The following is a 20,816-nucleotide window of genomic DNA, read 5'->3' as shown; positions in this document are numbered from 1 at the left end:
ATCGCTGCGGTATAAACTACCTTATACTATATAATTTTGTATTGGCCATTGCCTCACCCTGTTAAACTCATCACGTCGCTTGTCCTTCCATATACTAGGCCTCCAAAGGCCATGCAATAACAACGCTTATATAAGTTCTCGATCTGTTATGTTTTCGTGACTCGGGTCACAACGAAAGGGGTTAGAAAGAGGCAAGCGCCGGGTTTAGTGACTGATCGGACCGTTGTCAACTCGTCAATATACATCGTCCATATCTGCCGGATCATCGGGAAAGGCGATCAGCCACCTAGAGCAAAGCAGATTTAGGTGGTACCTCTAGCAATCCACTGCCCATCTGTCATCCGTGCCGTTATAGTTAAAATAGTAGTTGGCCCAGTTTCGTAACCATTGGTTGTAATTCTGATACCATATATCCGACATGGACATAATGAAAGAACGCGTGACTGGCGGCGGAGCGTACATGTCCCGACCGGGCTCAGGTTCCCATAGTGGGCTAAGCGGCAATTCGCCCACCTACGGCGCAGATGGAATTTGGAGGTTTGTAGCAACTTCATGGCCATTCTCAGCTGCTACGGCCGCCGCAGCCGCTACACCGCATCCGCTGTCTCCATGGCCATCATCTGCAACCACAATGGCAACACCCTCTTGGCGCTCGGCGACAGCAACTTCTTGGCCCTGCTCGCCTTCGCCGCCATCCTATGACGTGGATGCATTCTGGAGGCTTGCAGCTGCTTTGTCATCGTAAGCTTCCATTTCCTCATCCCACTTGCCTATAGGGGGAGAGTTGGGACCAGCCGAGTATATCGGCAGTTCAGAACGCTCGACAGGCTTGCTTGTGGTGTCCAGCTTGGTTGGCGGCGCATTGGATGGTGGCAGGGCTGGGAAGTCTGTGTCCTTCGGCACAGCTTGAGGGGCCGCTGGCTTTGTCTGTGTTCCGTTTTTGGGGCGATCATTCTCACCGCGGCCATTTCGCCCTCCTCGGGGACCATTCCCACGTGGTCCTCTCCCTCCGCGTCCCCCGCGGCCTCCGAACTCGCCGGAGCCAAACTCTCTGGGGCCATTATCAGAATCGCCGGCCCTCTCGTTGAACCGCCGTCCTTCGTAGCCGCCACTGCCACCACGACGCTCGCCCCTGACGCCCCCGTTGGCGCCCCGGAAGTCACGTCTCTCCTCTGGCTGTTGCTGCTCGGCACCTTTCTCCTGATCCCAGCTGCCCATAGCTTTGAGCTTCCTAGCTCGGTTCTTCTCACGCTCCTCGTCGAGCTTCCTTTGGTTCTCCTCTCCTCGCTTCTTCCGCTCGGCTTCCTCGGCGCGTTTCTTTCGGCGCTCCTCCATACCCTTCTCGTAGGCGACTGCATGCGAGCGAGAGTCTTGCTCAGCCTGCTCAAACTTACGGGTTTTCTCAGCGTTCTTGATGCGCATCTGGTCCATTTTGGCGGCAAGCTCATCAGACGTCAGCTTGGTGCGCGGGTTAGCACCTGAGAGGTGCCTGTTAGGACCAGCCGTGTTGGAGCCAGTGGTTGCGGCAGAGGGGCCGGTAGGCGCATTCGCAGGCGCAGATGTCGAGGACGGCGCTGCTGCCGTATCTGCAGGTTCGGTAGCGGCTGCGGGTGTCGCTGGTTTGCGATTGTTGGGTTTGGGAGAACGCTGCTGTTTGCGGTTTCGCGGTGGGCGTTGTTGACGTTGATTTTGATTCTGGTCTTGACTCTGATTCTGATTCTGATTCTGATTCTGATTCTGCTGCTGGTTACTTGAACCGGGTTGCGGTGCATGTCGCGACTGCATCAAGGCACTCGGCCTGTGAGGTGCAGGAGCAGCGGGGGCAGCTGGCGCCTCTGTAGGCGGCTCTGGATGGACTTGGGGAGCTTCTGGCGGGTGGTGCGATGCTTCCTTTGTCACAGGCACAGCAGACGGCGGGGGAGCCGCTACATTCACAGCCTCGAATTCATCGGCGAAAAGATCGTCGTCGGTACGTCCGCCGAATTGGTCGTCCATTGTGATGACAGTGGCAAAGCGAGGAGCGAAGAGCTAGACTGGGAGAAGAGAATTGCGATGGAGATGCTGGATAGCGAAGCAAATACTTGGCAGGATGATGGTGTCGCGCAGGGCTGAGCAGAAAAGATATATATCTACTGCGAAAGAGAATGTGGTTGTGCAGATCAGAGTAAGAGTTGATTGTGGAATGATGTAGGGTGATCTTGGATCTCTGCTAAGCCTACTGTATCTCGCATGCACTGCACTGCAAACCCCCGCGATGCGACGGGGAAGGGGACAGCGAGCAGCGAGGGGAACAACGAGGGGACACGACGGACACTTTAGTGAATGGTAAGCGCTATCAGCATCCCTCGCCTGTGAGTGGCCAGCGGTTGTTCGAGCCCCGCAATTCCCTCATTTCCGGTATTGAATGGCGAACCTCGTGAATCTACATGGCAATGGAGTCAAATCATGTCGATTTCTCTGGATTCAAACAGTGGTTTATTTCTTCCTGACTATCTGGCTAACCCCGCAAGGTCCCTTCCCCCGCGCAATCAAGAACGAGGGCAGCACCGGGTGTTGAGCTCGCCGTCGCGCTTGCCGGCGCCGCAGCAGTAGAGCTCGTGGAATTCCTCGTCGGTGACGGAAGCCACGTCGCGCGCCATGACTGCCGCAGGGCAGCAGCGCGTGTTGAGTGCGTCGGTGCTGCGCTTGCCGGCGCCGCAACAGTAGAGCTCCGAGAACTCGGTGTCGCTCAGCGCGAACGCCTCGCGCGCCGTCACTGTGGTCCTCGCGGGATCAGTAAGCCTGCTAGTTCCGCCATGGGGTTGGTGATACAACCGGGCTGATGAACGTGTAAGGGACTTGGGGGCTTGGGGCTTCAGGGATTGTGCACACCTTCTTTGGGCACAGCGGCGGCCAGGCCGAGCATCAAGGTGATGGTGGCAGCAACTTTCTTGAAATGCATGTTGGCGGTCGAGTGGTGAGAGCGTGTTATGTTGCTATGATGTTGACTCTGGACTTATGCTGAACTGCTTCTCTCCAAGGGGAACACATGTCTACTTATAGCCCACGGATACACGCGCGCACACGACCTATTCAGGGGCGACTTTCATCGAGCAGGCAGAGATTGAAAATCACTATCTACAACCTGCTTTGATCTTGCGGGGTATGATACAAGGTATGGAACTGACCCTGCCTGGACGATGCTATCACAGCATCCAGTTCACTGCTCAGGTATAATCACCTTCCAATTTCGGTATTATCTTTGACCCGTCACAGTTGAGAAGGATAAGCATCATACATCAAGGACAACCGAAAGCCGTGCCAAGGAGCTATATGCTGACAATCATGGTGTATCAACTGCTCAGTCCGTATAAGATCCTTCGCCGCAACTATCTGGTCATCCTAGAACCTGTGCGAAACCAAGGCCTCGGGATCCTCACCGTCGTGATTCGATGATATTGGACTAGCCACCATGTAGCCGTGAACAAGCTTTGCCGAGGGGATCTTGGCCTGCTTATCCGTGGCTTGTCCAAAGCTTACCATGACCTGAGCGTCTCGGTCAAGTGCTCATAGGATGTTCCAATTGATAGGGAATATGGCAACACCTCCATCACGGATATACATGCACACTTCCTGACTGGCTCCATCTCGACCCCCTGGTGCGTGCTATTTGATAGGCACCACAGCAGGATCGTTATCACGTTTGAACTTGTGTCGGTGAAACATTCGTAGAAATCACCTTTCTACAAGAGGAAGCTGCTCCCAAGCTGATCTGAGAGGCCATTTTGGAAGCAGGCTGTATGCATATTCCGTAAGACCCATCAGTGTTGATCGACGGATTTCGACGGGGTAGCCACCTCATCTGGGGTTATGGCCCTCACCTGGCTCTGCCTCCTCTTCCCTGTGTCCTATTATTCTGACACAAGAGCACTATGCCGGTGACAACTTCCGCCCTCGTCCCAAGTTCATACCACGGAGCTTCTTCGCCTCAATCCAGCGCGCACATGGTGAAGTACACTCCCACCTTACCTGACATTAAACACACCATGGAGTCGTTGAGGAACACTCTGCGTCGCAATAGATACGAAAAGCTTGATGGTTCCGAAACCCTTTTAGATCCCCCATCCGAGAAGACTGGATCGGCAGAAAAGGCAGCAAGAACCCCCTACATGAGAAGCCTCACATTGCTCAATCTCACTGTATTCATCGTCAATGTGTTCTTACTGTGGTATAACGTTGATTCTCATGACCATCGTCGTAACCACCAAATAAGGGACTGTTCATACTTTTGTAATAGCCACCCCTTCAATATCATACCGTTTCATAACTGTCTACGCCGGGTTTAGTGTTACTTGCTCACATGTGTTGTTTCTGTACAGCCCCCATCTTCGACCGCGTCGACATCCCCTCGGCCCCAAACCAGATCAACGGCACCCTCGCCGATGAGCAGGCTTCCATCTGGCGGCAACCCCCGAGCCCCGCCGCCGACGCCGCGTGGGACCGCATCACGAAAGTCGGGTACCACACCGTCACGAGCGAAGACATCCGGCGGCTGGGCAAGGACCCGGCGACGACGGTGCGGGCGCCGGCGGACTGGGACCTGGGCGACGACGCGCACCTGGTGCAGCTAGACCTGGCGCATCAGCTGCACTGTCTCAACGTGCTGCGCAAAGCCGCACACCCGGACTATTACGGCGTCGGGCGGGCGTTGCTGCGTGGCGTCCACACAGCCCATTGTGTCGATGTGTTGCTCCAGAACCTCCTGTGCGACGCCAGTGTCGACGTCTACACGCACAACTGGGTCGAGACGCAGCGACACCCATTTCCAGACATGAGTTTGAACCGCCAGTGCCGCGACTTCGAGGCCGTGTTGGCGTGGCACCATAAGACACTCATTCCCTGGAACAGCGAGATTCCCCGGCCGGCGGGTGCTGTGATACTCCCAATGGCGCCAAAACTCAGAGAACACTGGAGTAAGTTCCAGACGGACGAGTTGCACAACTAGTCGTGGCAGGGAAGATTGTGAAAGTCGAAAGAGAGGCAGAGTTGTGGAAATTCACGGTTGCATAGAAACGGCGAAGTTGGGGTTAAAATAGTTTAATCAATATGATATGAAAGCGCTCTGCTAAAAATAAAACAATAAAACATGTAAGAAATTGAGGTATCCCCGAACGCCCTTAGACCAAGTGCCTGTACAAACATAAACCAATTAAATACCAATCAAATACCCAAATAACTACCAAAATGACATAGGAAATTTACGACGACCCGAGGAACTCAGGCGCCAGATGCTCCAAGCTCTTGAGATAGTTGATCACCACACCCGTGGCGTCTTGCTTCTTCTCCGCACCCGCTGTGGGTGCCAACTTCATCTGGTCGGAATGCGTGTGAACATGCTCGACGAGCTCGCGGTAGGTATTCTCGAGTTTCTGGCCCGGCTCGGCGCCCGAGACGACGCGGTGCACAGTGACGGGAATGCTCAAGACGAGGGCGGCGTGGCCGAGGTAGCGCTCCGAAGCCCACTTGGAGGCCATGTAGCCCTCGGCGCCGCTGGGGAGGGTGTCGATCCGGCATCTTCGAGGACGGCGACGGAGCCGCTCGACAGGAAGTGGATGGGGATTCGCCGGCGGGCGGCGAGTTGTACGATGGTCTTGGTCGACGCGAAGTTGGCGCCGCGGAGAGTGGGGTAGTCGTCGGTCAAGGAACGGTTGGCGCCGGCGTGGATAATGAGGTCGACGGTGGAGGCTAATGTGTGGAAGTCGGTTTCAGAAAGTCCCAAGTGCGGGGAAGTGAGGTCGCCGGAGTAGAGTTTGAGTTTAGGTGTGGTGCCAATCTTGTTCGTTTCATCGTGGGTGATTGTAGATGATCGTACAGCAACAGCATGGATCTCGGCCACCTTGTCGGAGGCTGCAAGTTCGGCAACGAGTTTCTGTCCAATAGAGCCAGTTGCACCAGTTACAAGGACCCGCAGCGGCTCACCGCTGGGACGAACAGTAGGCATGGTGTCGTTCGCTGGCGAGAGGATATCTTCGAAGTCGGGCATCGCGAGTTGGGTTTCCTTGTTCCAGTCGACCAATTCGACCTTCGGGGCAGTCTTGATCTTGGCCGCCATAGCGCCAAGAGATGCGGCGCCAAAGAGATCCATCAGTGATAGCTTAGCATCGAAGCGCATGCTGATGAGCATCTGCAGCTTCAATAGGAGGAGCGAGTTGCCGCCGAGTTCGAAGAAGCTGGTATCGCTGGTGATCTGGATAGCCTCGATCACATCATTGGCTTCAGTACCGACGACATCTTTCCAAACCTCGAGGAGCTTGCCCTCGGTTTCGTCAAGAGCGTCACCAGATCTGCCTTTGTTTGCCGATGCTGGCAATGCCAGTTGACCGATGGCATTTCGGTCGGTCTTGCCGTGGGCGTTTGTGGGCATCTCCTCGAGGGGTACGAAAACCGAAGGAATCATGTATAAGGGGAGGGGCAGGACGAATCGCAACTGGCGGAGGAAAGCCTTCTGTGCCACCTCATCAGTGTATCCCTCCTCCTCGTCTGGGTTGAATTGGACATGAGCGGCGAGAATCTTGCCACCACGGAGGGAGACGATTACTCGCTGTAGTGCACCATCAGAAGCCGACAGAATGCTGTTCTCGATCTCCTGAAGGTCGAACCGCATGCCGCGAAGTTTGACCATGGTATCGCCAGCCATACGACCGATGAATTCGATGCTTCCATCATTTCGCAGGCGACCCATGTCACCAGTGCGATAGACAATGCGGCTGTTGGCAGCAACCTGAGTATCCCTTGTTATCAGATGAGATGTAGGCATTGCCAATGAACTTGGCCTCGCTCAACTTCTCATCGTTCATGTATCCAGTACCGACGCTTGGGCCGCCGATGATGATCTCACCGGAAGCACCCTCGGGTAGGAGTTCCATGTTGTGGTCGACAATGTAGACCGCGTAGTTGGGCAGAGGACGACCGGCTGGAATGGGCGCTTCCTGAAAATCATCAAATTGGTCATTGTGGGAGTCCAGGTCATCAAAATCCTCTTCTTCTTCCTCTTCCTCTTCGAAGGGCACCTCGATCTTGGTGCAGGTGATTGACTCTGCTGGACCGTACGAGTTGTACAGCTTCAGGGTCGGCAGTTCAAGCTGGCCTAGAGTCTGGACTACAGAGCGAGGGAGTACCTCGCCTCCTGCCCAGGCGAACTTCCAGCTTGATGCTTGTCGAAGGCTCTCCTCGCCGTGAGCCACCCAGCTGGCATATTCGGAAGGAGTGGCTCGGGTGTATGTGATACCTTCGGCGTGCACAATTGTCGCGACGGCCGAAGGGTCGCTGCGGTTGGCCTTGGATACGACATGGATACTGCCAGCGTTGGCAAGAGCGCACACGATCTGGTCCAGCGAGAAGTCGAAGGTGAATGCACTCTGCTGGAGGACCTTCTCAGCTCCGATGCCGTACTGGGTAGTCAGACCCTCGAAGGTGTTCTTGAGGGCCCGGTGGGGCAGAACAACGCCCTTGGGCGTACCAGTCGAGCCACTCGTAAACAGAATGGCGGCGGCGGTGGCCGCTCTGGCTTTGGTGATGGTGGTCTTCATGTTAGAATCGTGACTAATGGTGGAAACGTTGAAAGCGGGGGCAGGGGACTCCAATTCAGCAACCTTGTCCGCAGTGGCTTCGTGATAAAGTATGGCGGATGGCTTGGCTGAGCGAGCAATCAGTGCGAGTCGCGACAGAGATTCCGTGACGCGGTAGTCGAGGGGGGATGTAAGTCGCTCCAGCGTGCCAGATGGCCAACAGAGAGCAAATCCAGTCTGCCGTTGGCTCCTGGAACACAGCAACACGCGAACCCTCCTTCACTCCAGCTCCAGAAAGCGTCTTGCTAATGCTCTGTACGCGCTGTTGGAGTGTTTCATAAGTGATGGAGGTTCCCATGTCATCCTTGACGGCTTCACTTGTCGGGTTCTGCAGCGCAATCTCCGCAATGCGATGCGACACTGTCTCAGGCCATTGCGATTGAAGTTCGGGTCCTACAAAGTAAGAGTGTCAGCGCACAAGGGATTGCATGTTATACGTGTGAGTACTTACCACGACCTAGCGTCTTGGCCGCCTCAATATCTCGGAGGTTCCACAAGGGTACAGACTCGACAGGAGTCTCGAACTTGGCGGCGAAGGCTCGAACCATCTTCATGTAGCTCTCGAAGAGCAATGTGTTGGCCCGGTCGGAGTACAGGTACTTCTGAGTGCGGAAGGAAATACGGGGCTCAGAGTCGTCAAGCTCGGTAATGTCGAGCGTCAGATCGTAGCCGTTGCGGCCCACGGTCTGGGTGCCGTTGGCCTCACTGCCGAACAGTGTGGGTCGGTTACCGGGCTTGATCGGCCGGTAGTCCATCCAGGCCTGGAACAGAGGGGAGTGGGTGCCCGATCGTGGGACTTCAAGGCGCTCCAGCAGGGCGTCGAAGGGGAGGGCTGAGTGTGCGAGGGCCTCGTAGACGGTGTCGCGGGCCTTTTGGGCCACATCCTTGAAACGGTTCTGCTTGCCAGATGCTTCCGGCTCGTCCTTGAAGCGCAGCGGCAGAAGGTTGAGCATGAAACCTACCGTCTCGTCCAGGGAAGAGTCGACGCGGTTCGCATCTGCGACACCAATTACCAGATCATCGACTCCCAAGTGGCGGCCGAGGAAGGTGCGCAACACTGCGAGGAAGAAGTGGAAAGGGGTAATCTTGTAACGACGGCATTGTGACTTGATCTGGCGATGAGTTCTTGTGTCAAGAACGATGCTGGTCTCATGGAAGTCATACAGATCCAGGCTTCGTCGAGAGCTACGCGCCAGGCTGAATAGCGGGAGCGGCTCAGGGAAATCAGTGTAGACATCCTTCCAGAACTGGAAGTGTTTGTCCAGAGAGCCGTCAGTGACCTGCTGTCGCTGGCGAACAGAGAAATCACTAAAGGTTGTCTTGACAGGCTCTAGCTGTTGACCATCGTAAAGAGGGTTAAGCTCGGCCAGCAGCAGGTTGAAGCTGAAGCCATCTAGGATGATGTGGTGGAAGCCGAAAAGGAGATGGTGGGTGGAGTCGGGGAGAGAAATCATCTTCATGCGGATAGTCTCACCCTGCTCAATCTTGTACTCATACTTCATCAGCTCTTCACCTTCGGCATCGACATCGGCCTTGGAGTTGGCGGATCTTCGCTCAAGTCGCAGGTGCGACTCTTCCATGACCCCAAGAGTAGGCTCGTTCATGTTGTCCTGGTCAGCGAAGAAGCAGGTACGGAATACTTCATGTCGGTTGCCAAGTTCCTTGATGCATCGGTCGGCATCTTCGAAACGGATGTCTCCCCGTGAAAATAACATGGCAGAGCAAGTTGAAGGTAGTCGGGTCGCGGAGGTACTGAATCAAGAACCAGAAACGCGATGTTCCATAGGACATCTTGACCTTCTTGACAAACTCGATCTGAGGGTTGCCACCCACCTGTTCCTGGAACTGCGAGAAAAGCTTCGCGGTCGGTTTCTCGTTGTCGTCGCGAACAATGTTCTCCACCTCCGCATCCTCGGGAGACTCGACAACGTCGTCGACTTTAATGTAATCGGATGAGGGCTCAGAAGGAGATGTTAGTTGCGTGGCTTCCGACTGTGCATCCGCATCGTCAATGTCGCCAGCTTCAGATGATGGATACTTGCTGCTCGGGACGCCGGCAGAAGCCTCTTCAGTTTCACTCAAAGTCTTCTCGTCATCGAATACGGGAAGGTCGATGGGTGCCATTACTGGCTCTTGGTTCTCTTCTGGGTCATCACAGGCAGCTGGGTCGGATTCATCGCCTTGGACTTCAACCTCATCAAGCTCGTCTGCAGCGAGGTCGTCCTGTTCCAACTGGTCGGCATCGGAGTCGGTGGCTGCAGCTGCATCGCCTGCTGAACCAGCCAGCTTGGGCACGAGCTCACGGGATAGGCGACCCATGGCATCTTCAATAAGGTCGTACACAGTGGCACCACCGAGAATCTTAAGCACCGGCATGTCCAAGTCCAGTTCTTTGGTGAACCAGGATCGCATGTCAACAGCCAGCAGCGAGTCAACTCCCAATTGCACAATAGCAGTGTCGGGGGTGATACCCTGCTCGTCCGGGTTCATGTTCAGTCGGTTGTAAAGCGTTCCTAGAAGTCCGCCCAGAAGCAGAGTGCGCAGCTCATCTTCAGTCGACACTTCGGCGAGTCTGCTTCGGACCGACGAACCTCCATCCTTACTGGCCCCGTTCGCCGCATCCTCAGATGAGGAAGAGACGGGAATGCGAAGCCAGTGGAAACGGGGCGTCTTGGACCAGAGGGGGTAGTCCTCAAGGTCACCCTCGATCTTCAGCTTCTTCAGACCTGCGGTAATCTCCGGGATCATGCCCGAGTCAGGGCGACCAGCAGAGATGGCTTCCGAAAGGAACTGGTAGAAGTCCCACTCGCTGATGTTGACATAGCCCAGGTTCTTGAGACGGTCGAGCTTTCGTGTGTCACGGTTAAGGTATCCAAGACCAACAATGCCTGGCATGTTGATGGAGCTTCCCGCAAGGCCGCGCATGCGACGTCCAGCTACGAGACTGCACATGAAGGCGTTGGCAGCAGCATAAGCAGTCTGGCCCATGTTGCCTGAGACGCAGGCAAGCGACGAGAAGACGACGAAGAAGTCAAGGTCTTTGCTGTCGAAGACCTCGTCGAGGTAGACCGTACCCTCGACCTTGGGTCGCAGTGTCGTCTCGAACTCGGCGTGGGTCTTGTTGGCAAAGAGACCATCAAGCAAAATCATGGCACCGTTCATGACACCCGCGACCGGGGGCATCTCCTTGGAGAGACGCCTGTGAACAGCCTTGACAGATGCTCGGCTTGTGACATCCATGGCGTAAGGCTTGACAATGGCACCTTCGGATTGCACAAGTTCCAGCCAATCGGCATCGAGCTTAGGGCTTCGCGAGGAAAGAGCCAGGTACTTGGCTCCGTGTCTCACCATCCACTTGGTCAATTGAAGACCGAGCTCACCGGTCAATCCGACGAGGAAGTAGGTTCGATCGCTTCGGAACCTCATAGACTCGTCCTTGGGCCTGATGACAACAGGCAGAGATGCATCAGCTCTCCAGTCAATGGCCTGCATAAAGTTGGGCCTGCACGCGCTCAAAGAAGAAACGGCAGACGCTGCCATGATTGCTGGGATCTGGGCTTCCATGTTGACAGATGTTTGAAGATCCACTGCTGCATCAACTGCAGTCTGCAGGGCAACTTCAACATCATCCTCGGCCTGGTTGCTGAGCTTGGGACAGAATCCCTTCGAAGTGAAAATATCACGAGCCGTTTTGAATTGGCAACCAGCAGGGAGGAAGTTCTCGAAGCGAGAACCGACTGTGTCGTTTTCGCCAGTCATCGCCGAGATGTTAACAAAGACAGCCAAGTCTTTGGTAATAAGACGGGCCAGAACTCGGTCAGGGGAGGTGGGGTGAACGAGCTTGACGCCCTCGCATACGGCTACATCCGACGAAGATACCGAAGTCATCGCCAATGCGATGCCTTGGTTGGAAGCATGGCGTGCGAGCACATTAGCCAACGCGGGGGAGGGCCCATGAACGAGAACAGAACCCGAAGCGCCAGCAAGAATTGTAGCAGCCAACAACTCAATTGCGACACTGCTGAGAATCTCGGTCTCGCGAGAGCTAGAAACCTTGGCTGAGTCCAACTCGACAATTCGAGATGCAGGGATCGACACCAGAGACTGGTGAGTTTCGGAGAGCGCAATATAAGTCTTGCTGTCATCGGGACCTGAGCCAAGCACCAAATGGAGAGCGCCAGAAACCCCACCATGGCCGAACTTGATGGCATGAAGAAGAGACTTGGCGACGTTGATTTCGACGTTGCCCGAACGCGATGAATCCATGAGCAGGTTGGTCTCTCGCAATTGGTATGAAGAGGATGTAGCTTCAATGGCAACGCTATCGCGCGACGGGTCGAGGTTATGAGTAATGAGACGCTTGTCAGAATTGAGACGAGCGTTGATATTCTCGACAGGGAGGTAACGCGGCAGGAGGAGAATGCCGTTCTGGATGGTAAGCTCCCGCTCGATCAAGTACAGGGGCTCGTTGGGCTTTCTCGGCTCGCCAGAGAGATCGCTAGAGAGGTGGAGTCGGAGCAGGTGATGGGCGACGACGCTGGAAGTTGGGCGATCGGCGCCGTCGAAATTGAGGAACTGAAGACGAAGGTGTGGCATTTCGCCCACAAGGCAGCGACCTACAGCAACCATCATGTTCATGTAGGGGTTCTCACCGCGGGATCCGACCGTGACCCACAACATGGTCTGTAAGCTATCGCAGATCTTGACAATGGCCTTGAACTTCTCCTCGGTGAAGGGCTTGAACAGGAGCTGGTCCATCTCGGCGAGGGAGATTGTTGTGGGCTTGGTCTCCAGCATCTCCTCGCTCACATCGAGAATGCTTTCCGCTTGCATGACATTATGGAAGAAAGGCGCGAGTGTCTTCTTCACATCGCGTACCAGCTTGCGGGTGTGGACGCTCCTGCCACCGATGATGAGTAGGTTCGAGTCGGGGACGATTTGGCTGGCGCAAGCAAGCGGATCACGAATGATCTCCATCTGGTTATCAACAGCCATGGAGCACATGACGGAATAGGGGACGGAAGACGAGAGCTCCTCTGGGGTGGCAGTATCCAAGCCCGAGAAGCCGGTGGCTCGGAGAACCTCGTCCCAAGTATCATGTGTCACAAATGGTGAGTACTTGCGGTCCTCTTCAATGCCAGAGAACCAAGCCGGCGAAATGCACCCGCTCAGACCGATGGCCACAGAAGCAGTGCTTGTGGGCTCCAGCATAGCTAGATAGCCACCTGGGCGAACAAGAGTACGGACTTGCTTCATCGTCTCTTCGATATCCGAAGCGGTGTGGAGAACATTGGAGGCGATCACCAGATCGTAGTGACCAGTGACGAAGTCCTGTTCGGCTGGGCTCTGGCCCTGCCACAAATCCAGTGCCTTGAATTGAACCCGATCGCTTTGGGAGGCAGAGATCTGGGATCTGATCTCGTCAAAGTTCGTGGCATCAGCATCAGTGCAAGTGTATGAGGTGAAGTTCTGGCCCAGAACCTGAAGAATCTCTTTCGTGCAGTCACCCTTGCTTGCCCCTATCTCAAGGATGCGCATGTTTCGGTGCTTGAATGCCAACTGCGTGGTCAAGTTCACCAGATGCTTGACATAGACGCCGTATCCTGGAATCGAATCGAGGTAACGAGTGGATGACTCTTCTCGGGGCAAAGGCTCATTACTCATGTGCCGAGTCAACTCCTTCTTGAGGTCCAGGCAAGCTCTGATTGCGTGGTGCGATAAAGCGAGACGGCTGGCATGTTCTTCAAGGACATCCCACGAGTCAGCGAGCCATTCTTTAGAGCATGTAGGATGGTCTTGGGCGCGAGTCCTCTCCACGACATGCTGGGCCCAATCCAAGATGCTCTTCTGATGGGGCGAAGCGTCGCGCTCTACATCCACATCGGACATAGAGTCACAGAGATCGCGGAGTATGCATAAAGAGAGTCTCTCAGCGAAACTAGCAATCTTGAGGTCGTTCTCGTCCTGGTGCATGGGGGTCCAGGTAGACACGAGATCAGGCGACGCAAGATCCCATGTGATCGAAGCGAATGTCTCGCGATCATCCGCAGCAGTTGCTTTGGTGAGAGGCGTGACATGGAGACCCTGGATCTGGACGATGACACGACCGCCGTCTTCATCGTACAAGTCAACATCACCTGCGATGCCCTCCTGGCGATCAGAGTCGACCACGAAAGCGTCGAAAGGTAATGGCGTCGCCACACCTCCAGAAGTGCTGACTTCGTAAGCATTGGGGTTAATGGCAATGCTGTCGACTATGGTCGGCACGTGCAAGCTCCAAAGTCGGCCGTCTCCGGGTGCTCCGACGGCAGCAAAGACCGCCTGGAAAGCAACATCCAGTGTAGCAGGGTGGATAACCCAGTCATTAGGCATGGATTCGTCTTGTTCATCATCGTGGGGGATCGTGATGATACCCTTGGAGCCGCCATCCGTTCTTTGCAGGTCGGTAACACCCTGGAACATGCCTTGGTAGCCGTAACCAAGCTCGGAGAGACATTCGTAGAAGTACCCGACATCGGTGTTGACGAAGTTATTGACCCATCTGGGCCTCGCAGGGAGAGCCTCCTCAGCGGATTCCTCGCTGACGCTCATGACAACTTGTCCGCTTGCCATAGATGTGAACTCACCCGCGTCCTTGTTCATGCAGGCGTAGCATACAAAGGTAGCCGAAACGCTGGTTTGTCCCTCAGAATCAGGTGAGGACTGCTCAATGTTGGATAAGCAAAAGAGTGTCTCAACTTGCGCATTATCATCGAGGAATGAGATCGCCTTGTGAATGCTGAACTTCTGCAACTGCATGAGCTGGATGCTCTTGAGCGGCGCGAGCGTTCGTGCAGCCTCCAATGCCATGACAGCGTAGGCCGCAGCGGGGTAAACCATCTGCCCCTGAATCTGATGTCCTCGAAGCCAAGGCATCTCCTTGGGCTTGAGGTAGTTGCGCCATCGGCGCTCACCTTCGCCTTCGTCGGCCTGACGAGCACCAAGAAGCTCATGCTTAGGCTCGGCGCGGAGGCGCTGCACCCTGGAGACGCGGGGCTCGTTCCAGATCACTCTGTCATGGTCCCAGGCGTAGGTTGGCAGATTCTTAGCTACGTGGAAGTCGGCATCGCCAGAGAAAGCCTGCTGCAGCTCGCGCATGTTGGGAATGGCCGATGCTCCCAAAACAGACCAGATCGATCCGAGGGTCGTGAGTATGGCAATCGCATCGTTTTGCCCACGCGATAGGGTACCGTAGTACGGAGCAGGTCCGACAGCCTCTTCGATTGTCAAGGTGGCGGGTCCTTTGAGGGCGGCATGGGGTCCGACCTCAAGTACAAGACCCGGAGCCCCTTCGGTGGTGACGGCCGCAGTCAGTGCTTGCGAGAAGAGCACTGGCCGCAGCATGTTGTCACTCCAGTACTGACCCTTGAGAGCCGAAGCCATGCTCATAGTCACCTTTTCGTTGGTCTCTTCAACCGACGTATACCAAGCGGGAGCGTCCTCGCTGGGTTCCATGACGCGTACACCACATTGGTGAAGTGACTCGATGTATGGCGAGGAACAAGCCTCCATGTGGAACGAGTGGTAAGCTGTATCGACCTTCAGCTTTCGGGCAAACTTCGCTTCATCTTTGGCCACGATATCGATCAAATCGATAGCGTCAGCATCTCCCGAAATGGTGACACTGGCGGAAGAGTTGCTGGCAGCCAACTGCGCACGCTTTCTGAGCTTAGGCAGGCTGCATAGGTCGATGGCATCCTGCATATCGGTTCCCATAGCGATCATGGCACCGGCGCGGGCCTTGGCGAGAGGTGTGTACTTGCCGCGGTAATACGCGATGCGAATGGCATCGCTGGCAGAGATGAAGCCAGACACGTAAGCGCAGGCAATCTCGCCGGAGGAATGGCCCACGACAGCCTTGAAAGAAATGCCTGCCCTGTGCAGCAGCTGGACCACCATGATCTGAACCGCAGTGCACAATGGCTGCGAGATAACACCCTCGGCGATACGCGACTTCTCCTTGGACGCCATCAACTCTTCCCTCAGCGACCAATCCGGAGCGTCTCCGACAGGAAGCTCGCGCAGCGACTGCTCGAGGTCGTCGATGATAGAGCTAGCGAAGTGCGACGAGATAATCAGTTCGCGACCCATGGTGGCCCACTGCGCACCCTGTCCCGTGAAGACTCCGAGAACCGAGCGGGGTGCTTTGGGGCTCACGCGAAGTCCCAGCGGTGTCTTGCTGTCCTCAGCCTGTTCCAACGCTTTGGAGATCTCGAGCTTGAGAGATTGGACGGAGTTCGCAGCGAACGAGATGCGGAAGTTCTGGGCAGTACGCCTAAACAAGGTCCAGAACAGCGTTCCTAAGTCGTAATTGGGGTTGTCCTCCAGGAAAGTGTAGTATGTCTTCAGCTGGACCGCCAGCGACTTTGCGGAAGCTGCGGAGAAGACGAAAGAGTGAGGGGCGGATTGCGTGCGGACAGCAACTTGGCGACTTAGTTGCGTCTCGTCCAAAAGAGGGACGGCGGCAGCTTGAAGGCTTTGCAGCAGCTCAGGCTCGTAGCTCTCGATGATGGCGTGGGCATTGGCACCACCAAAACCGAAGCTGTTCACACTGGCTCGACGTGGAACCCCTTCCGGAGTCTCGGGCCAATCTCGCAGGTGGATGGGAACCTTCAGGTTGTTGTAGTACGGTTTCAGGGCCGGGTTCAGCTTCGTGAAGTGCATGTTAGGCGGGATCGCCTTGTTCTGAATGGCTAAGGCGGCCTTCATCAAGCCAGCGATACCCGCAGTTCCTTCAGTGTGTCCGATGATGGTCTTGATAGAACCGACGAACATGATGTCTTGCTGTTCGTCAGATTCAGCACCATCTGTAGCCGCCTGCGACGAGGCGTTCTCCGTTTTATGGGAGAAGAATGCCTTGTAGATAGCACCAGCTTCCTGGGGATCACCAGCAGGAGTACCGGTGCCATGGGCCTCGAAGTACTGGCATCTATCAGTATGCTTGAGCAGGTCCAAGCCAGCGCGGGCATAAGTGTCTCGGATGAGACGCGCCTGCATATCAGAGCTGGCTGTAACGGTGGAAGATATGCAAATTAGTGCACATACTCGTCATGGAATCAGGATGGAAAGACTCACGCATGGTAATACCAGGCGTTTTACCGTCCTGGTTGATTCCGGTTTCCCGGATAATGTACTCGATGTGGTCGCCGTCGCGCAGAGCAGCGGATAGTGTCTTCATAACAACCGATCCAACACCCTCGCCTCGGGCGTATCCATTCGCACCAGCATCCCACATTCGTGAGCGGCCGGTGGGAGACAACATATTCAGGTTGCTCTCGGCCACAAACATAGTAGGGCCAAAAATGAGGTTGGTGCCCGAGGCGATCGCTACCGGCGCCTCGCCGCTTCTGAGCACCTGCACTGCTTGGTGTACAGCGATCAAACTGCTGCTGCACGCAGTATCAATTGTCATGGATGGACCATGCCAGTTGAAGAAGTAGGATATCCTGTTGGAGAGGATACTCCGGGCGGATCCCGTGGCCGCATAAGTAGGAACGTTCTCACTGTCGCCGTACACTTTGGGGTTTCGGTTAGTTACGGGGGGCCTGCAACTTGGACGCGGAATAGTGCCATACCTATTTGCGAGAAGTCATCGCACATTACTCCCACGTAGACCGCCGTATTAGAGCCGGAGAGGTTCTCCATAGACATGCCGGCGGACTCGAGAGACTCAAAGACGGTTTCCATGAGGAGCCGTTGCTGGGGGTCAATAGCCTCGGCTTCACTCAATGGGATGTTGAAGAATTGTGTGTCGCTACAGACCGTGGTTAGAAATACCGTCAAACGGCGTGCAAGAGAGCGACATACAATTTTTTGGTATCCTCCGAAAGGAGGTATGCCGCCAGTACGTTGCTGGCTCCATGGTAATGTCCATCCTGGTTGTAGAAGTTGTCAGCTCTAAACCTGTCGATTGGACGTTGCACATCTCTCGGGTCTTTGAGCAAGTCCCATAGCTTCGACGGGGTCGAAGCGCCTCCTGGGGAAGCGGCAACCGCTGCCGATAACGGCGATCGGCTCATTAACGTAGGGCATTGTGTTGGGTCGCGGGTGACTGAGGATCTCAAAGTTCTTGTTTGGGTCAAGGGCGGGAAAGGAAGGGCTGGCTAATGAAGTCAATCTCTCAACGGAGGTAGGGGATATAGTGCAGAGTGTAGAAGTACAGAAGAATGAAGTAGGATGTAAAGAGAGAAGCCACAGGTGAGAGTCTATCGAGTGTTCGCGCAATGATGGGATATAGTAGTAGTACAGGTCGAAGAGGTGATGCAGATGGAGGTTAATAAGGGGGAGCGATATGGTAGCACATGAAGATGGTTATAGCAAGCCAGACTGCTAAAAATAACATGTCACCATCTATACCAGTAATCCATCGCGGCTGAAGCTGGACCCAATCAGATTAGTCTCCCCATCTCTGGGTCGCAGTCGGATTGACATGAACTGCTGTGGGTCAGGGTCCGGCGGATGGAGCTGATGGAGTCACTAATCGATCTTGGCGGGATCCGCACGACTAGAGATTGTTCTATTTACGTAGGATTCTCAGCCCGGTCGCCGCCCCACTGCGAGGCTGTTGCAGGTGCATGTGCAGTACTAAGTAATGTGGACGCTTACTACTTACTAACACCAGGCTTGGCCACTGTCCAATGTCTAATGTCTCTGAGATTGTATACCAAGGCAGGTCAGCCATTATGTCAGCCATCGTGTCAGCCACCACACCTCGGGATGTCAGAGAATCGTGACTGATGCCTGGCTAATTGCTATACCGCAGGAATTGCGGCACAATATTGAACAGTGTCGATCGGCATGTAATTAGAAACAGGCAATGCTGGCTCAACGCGGCGAAGGATTGCATCCATGTGCGCCACGTTCTGCGATATGCATCTCCATGAGGCGGGCTCCTGCTCGGCCTGAGGATCAGATCCATATACTTTATTCTTTTCGTCCCCGGATGCTCTGTAGATCTCCTTCTTCATCCAATAAACCCGTTACAGCTTCATACGTTGATTTGATTTCTTACCCAGAAGATACGCGAAATCACCATCAAACCATCAACTATCATCATCATGACTCGTATCAGACCCCATTCCAGAGCCAACAAGCCGGTGATAGTTATGCTTCACGGCTCGGGTAGCTCAGGCACCATCTTTGGCATCCAATCACATTTCATTTCCAAAGAGCTCTCCAAAACCTACCAGCTCGTCTTCCTCGATGCCCCAACTCCCAGCATGCCCGGCCCCGGTGTCCTCCCACTCTTCGCCGATATGGATGGTTATTATCGGTGGTTGACGACGATAGACACCTCTGCCACCCTACATCTTGTGGAGCTACTCAATGTTGCCCGCTACATACAAACTGAGCTTGACTCTCAAGGCATCAACGCTTCCAGAGTGGAAGCCATGCTGGGTTTCAGCCAAGGGGCGCTCGTGGCCATGGCCATGTTGGGGCTGGGCAACATGGCTCAGTCACCCTGGGAGAACCTGCGCTTCTGCATCTCCATCGCAGCTGGGGCTTCGGGCAACGAGAAGCTGCTCGCCGGCATCCAGGACATGATGTCCATGCTCTCCCGTGCAGTCTCTAGAGACGACGGGAAGTTCCCAGCCTACATTGTTCACGCCACAGGGATGAAGGATGTATGGTACCGGGACGGAAAATGCATCGCAAATATGTGCGCGCCAGAAACTTCCGCAACAGTGGATTACAGAGATGGGCATGTCGTGCCTAGACAGAAGGACGACGTGGCCAGACTACTCAGGGCCATTGCCTCCATCGATCAGAAAAGCAAACAGGCAATCACCGGTACAAAGGTTATGTCGTCCGGGGGCCTAGACCTGCTTCCGTCTACTGGAGAGGCAACTCCACGGTTAACGTTGCTGAGGGAGCACGGGTGGAAGGAGACTGTATGAAGATGGAATCTGATGTATAAATCCCTGCCGTTTGTTTTGCGATCATTTGTTTTTATTACGAGTTACAACCTCGGCCTCGATATCCTATAGAAAGTGTAGACTATACACGGCAAATCACTTCTAGTACTGAATTGTATTTGGACCCTCTAATAGACTGCTTCGAATTGCTTTTGTATAGTAATGGTCATGAGGCTTGTTAGAACCCTGCCACGGGAGATATGTAAGATGCTGTGCGAGCCGTGTATCCCACATTCGCTTAATAAGGGTCCTTGACATCACCAATCGGGTGTTGCGCCAGTGCGGCACATTTACCTTATTTAACTGGGTCTGCTGGCAATTTGCTGCCTTGACCGCCTATGATTTTGCTTAGCGGGATTGCAGGGGGAGAATATTCAGGAGGGGGACTTGTCTGATTTGGGAATTTGATCGGGCCCTGGCCGACAATCGAGCCCCTGGCTGCCAATGCCAAGTGTGTAAAAAGGATGGTGCCGCACCCTAAAGACAACGCCGGAGTGCATGCCCACGCAAGCTGCAAATCGTAGGCCTGAGGTTTTGGTAACAATGCTGATAAATCGGTCACATCGAAACAAGAGGCATATGAACTGTGGATCGGTTTCCAGCAAGATGGATACGTGTCAATCGAGACGATTCATTTGCATCTACATAGTAATCCTTCGTTTTGAAGAGCGGTGCTTCACCACTTACTCATCACTCCCGAGTCATTTTCACAGCCACAAGGCGCCAACATGACTTACCTGGCTTCTGGCTTACCAGATATACCATGTTTCCAGTCAAAACGGCCTGGTGTTTTCCCGGGGTAGTTCAGCCCTCGGCGGGATTTGGCGGAGGAGGAGGTTCTTCCACTGCACGTCGAACGCACCGAAGGATCGTAATTGCTTCCTTCTTTAGAGGGCAGTGACGCAAATGAAAAAGCACCAGCCATGTCTGATTGGTTGCATCGTCAGGATCCTCCAGAACTTTCTCCGGCATCTGTGTTCTGGTGGTGCATCCACCAATCTGCTAGTCCAGTTGGCAATGGGGTGCCGCTGCGTGCTGCTGCTGCTGCTGCGCCCTTCTTTTTAGTCGACTACTGGTCAGAAAACTGGTCCTGCCACCTGCCCGCCTGTCGACTGCCGCTCGACCCGCCTCAATTGCTATGTTTAGCAGGAGATTGTATCAGAACCCCCAGAGCCCGCTTCCTTCCTGATCAACATTAACTCAAGCACAAACACAAGTAATCGGCGAGTGGAAGCGCCCCCACTAGCCACTTCCC

The 20,816-nt window shown here is 54.7% G+C and overlaps 6 protein-coding genes across 6 annotated transcripts; 2 read left to right on the top strand and 4 right to left on the bottom strand.

The window, feature by feature from the left end:
- Window positions 1–696: 696 nt before the first annotated feature.
- PG998_013590 (uncharacterized protein) lies at window positions 697–1,995 on the bottom strand (the record flags this gene model as incomplete). The annotated part of the gene is made up of 1 exon (XM_066880406.1): window positions 697–1,995. One exon carries the CDS (start codon window positions 1,993–1,995, stop codon window positions 697–699), a length of 1,299 nt encoding a protein of 432 aa, XP_066724545.1.
- A 533-nt stretch (window positions 1,996–2,528) lies between these two features.
- PG998_013589 (uncharacterized protein) lies at window positions 2,529–2,941 on the bottom strand (the record flags this gene model as incomplete). Its single annotated transcript, XM_066880405.1, has 2 exons — window positions 2,529–2,755; window positions 2,872–2,941. The coding sequence occupies 2 exons, from the start codon at window positions 2,939–2,941 to the stop codon at window positions 2,529–2,531; spliced, it is 297 nt and encodes a 98-aa protein (XP_066724544.1).
- Window positions 2,942–4,339: 1,398 nt separating this feature from the next.
- Window positions 4,340–4,984, top strand: PG998_013588 (uncharacterized protein; the record flags this gene model as incomplete). The annotated part of the gene is made up of 1 exon (XM_066880404.1): window positions 4,340–4,984. The coding sequence occupies one exon, from the start codon at window positions 4,340–4,342 to the stop codon at window positions 4,982–4,984; it is 645 nt and encodes a 214-aa protein (XP_066724543.1).
- Window positions 4,985–5,237: 253 nt separating this feature from the next.
- PG998_013587 (uncharacterized protein) lies at window positions 5,238–9,211 on the bottom strand (the record flags this gene model as incomplete). The annotated part of the gene is made up of 5 exons (XM_066880403.1): window positions 5,238–5,529; window positions 5,583–6,746; window positions 6,808–7,675; window positions 7,821–8,000; window positions 8,059–9,211. The coding sequence occupies 5 exons, from the start codon at window positions 9,209–9,211 to the stop codon at window positions 5,238–5,240; spliced, it is 3,657 nt and encodes a 1,218-aa protein (XP_066724542.1).
- A 37-nt stretch (window positions 9,212–9,248) lies between these two features.
- PG998_013586 (hybrid NRPS/PKS enzyme) lies at window positions 9,249–16,935 on the bottom strand (the record flags this gene model as incomplete). Its single annotated transcript, XM_066880402.1, has 2 exons — window positions 9,249–16,654; window positions 16,722–16,935. The coding sequence occupies 2 exons, from the start codon at window positions 16,933–16,935 to the stop codon at window positions 9,249–9,251; spliced, it is 7,620 nt and encodes a 2,539-aa protein (XP_066724541.1).
- A 1,768-nt stretch (window positions 16,936–18,703) lies between these two features.
- Window positions 18,704–19,543, top strand: PG998_013585 (citrinin biosynthesis oxidoreductase; the record flags this gene model as incomplete). Its single annotated transcript, XM_066880401.1, has 1 exon — window positions 18,704–19,543. The coding sequence occupies one exon, from the start codon at window positions 18,704–18,706 to the stop codon at window positions 19,541–19,543; it is 840 nt and encodes a 279-aa protein (XP_066724540.1).
- Window positions 19,544–20,816: the final 1,273 nt, after the last annotated feature.

Source organism: Apiospora kogelbergensis (genome assembly GCF_038363985.1).
Source record: "Apiospora kogelbergensis strain CBS 113332 chromosome Unknown utg000009l_segment0_segment0, whole genome shotgun sequence".
NCBI lineage: Eukaryota > Fungi > Ascomycota > Sordariomycetes > Amphisphaeriales > Apiosporaceae > Apiospora > Apiospora kogelbergensis.
Note: the sequence above shows the minus strand (reverse complement) of the source record. Positions and strands in the feature narration are given on the sequence as shown.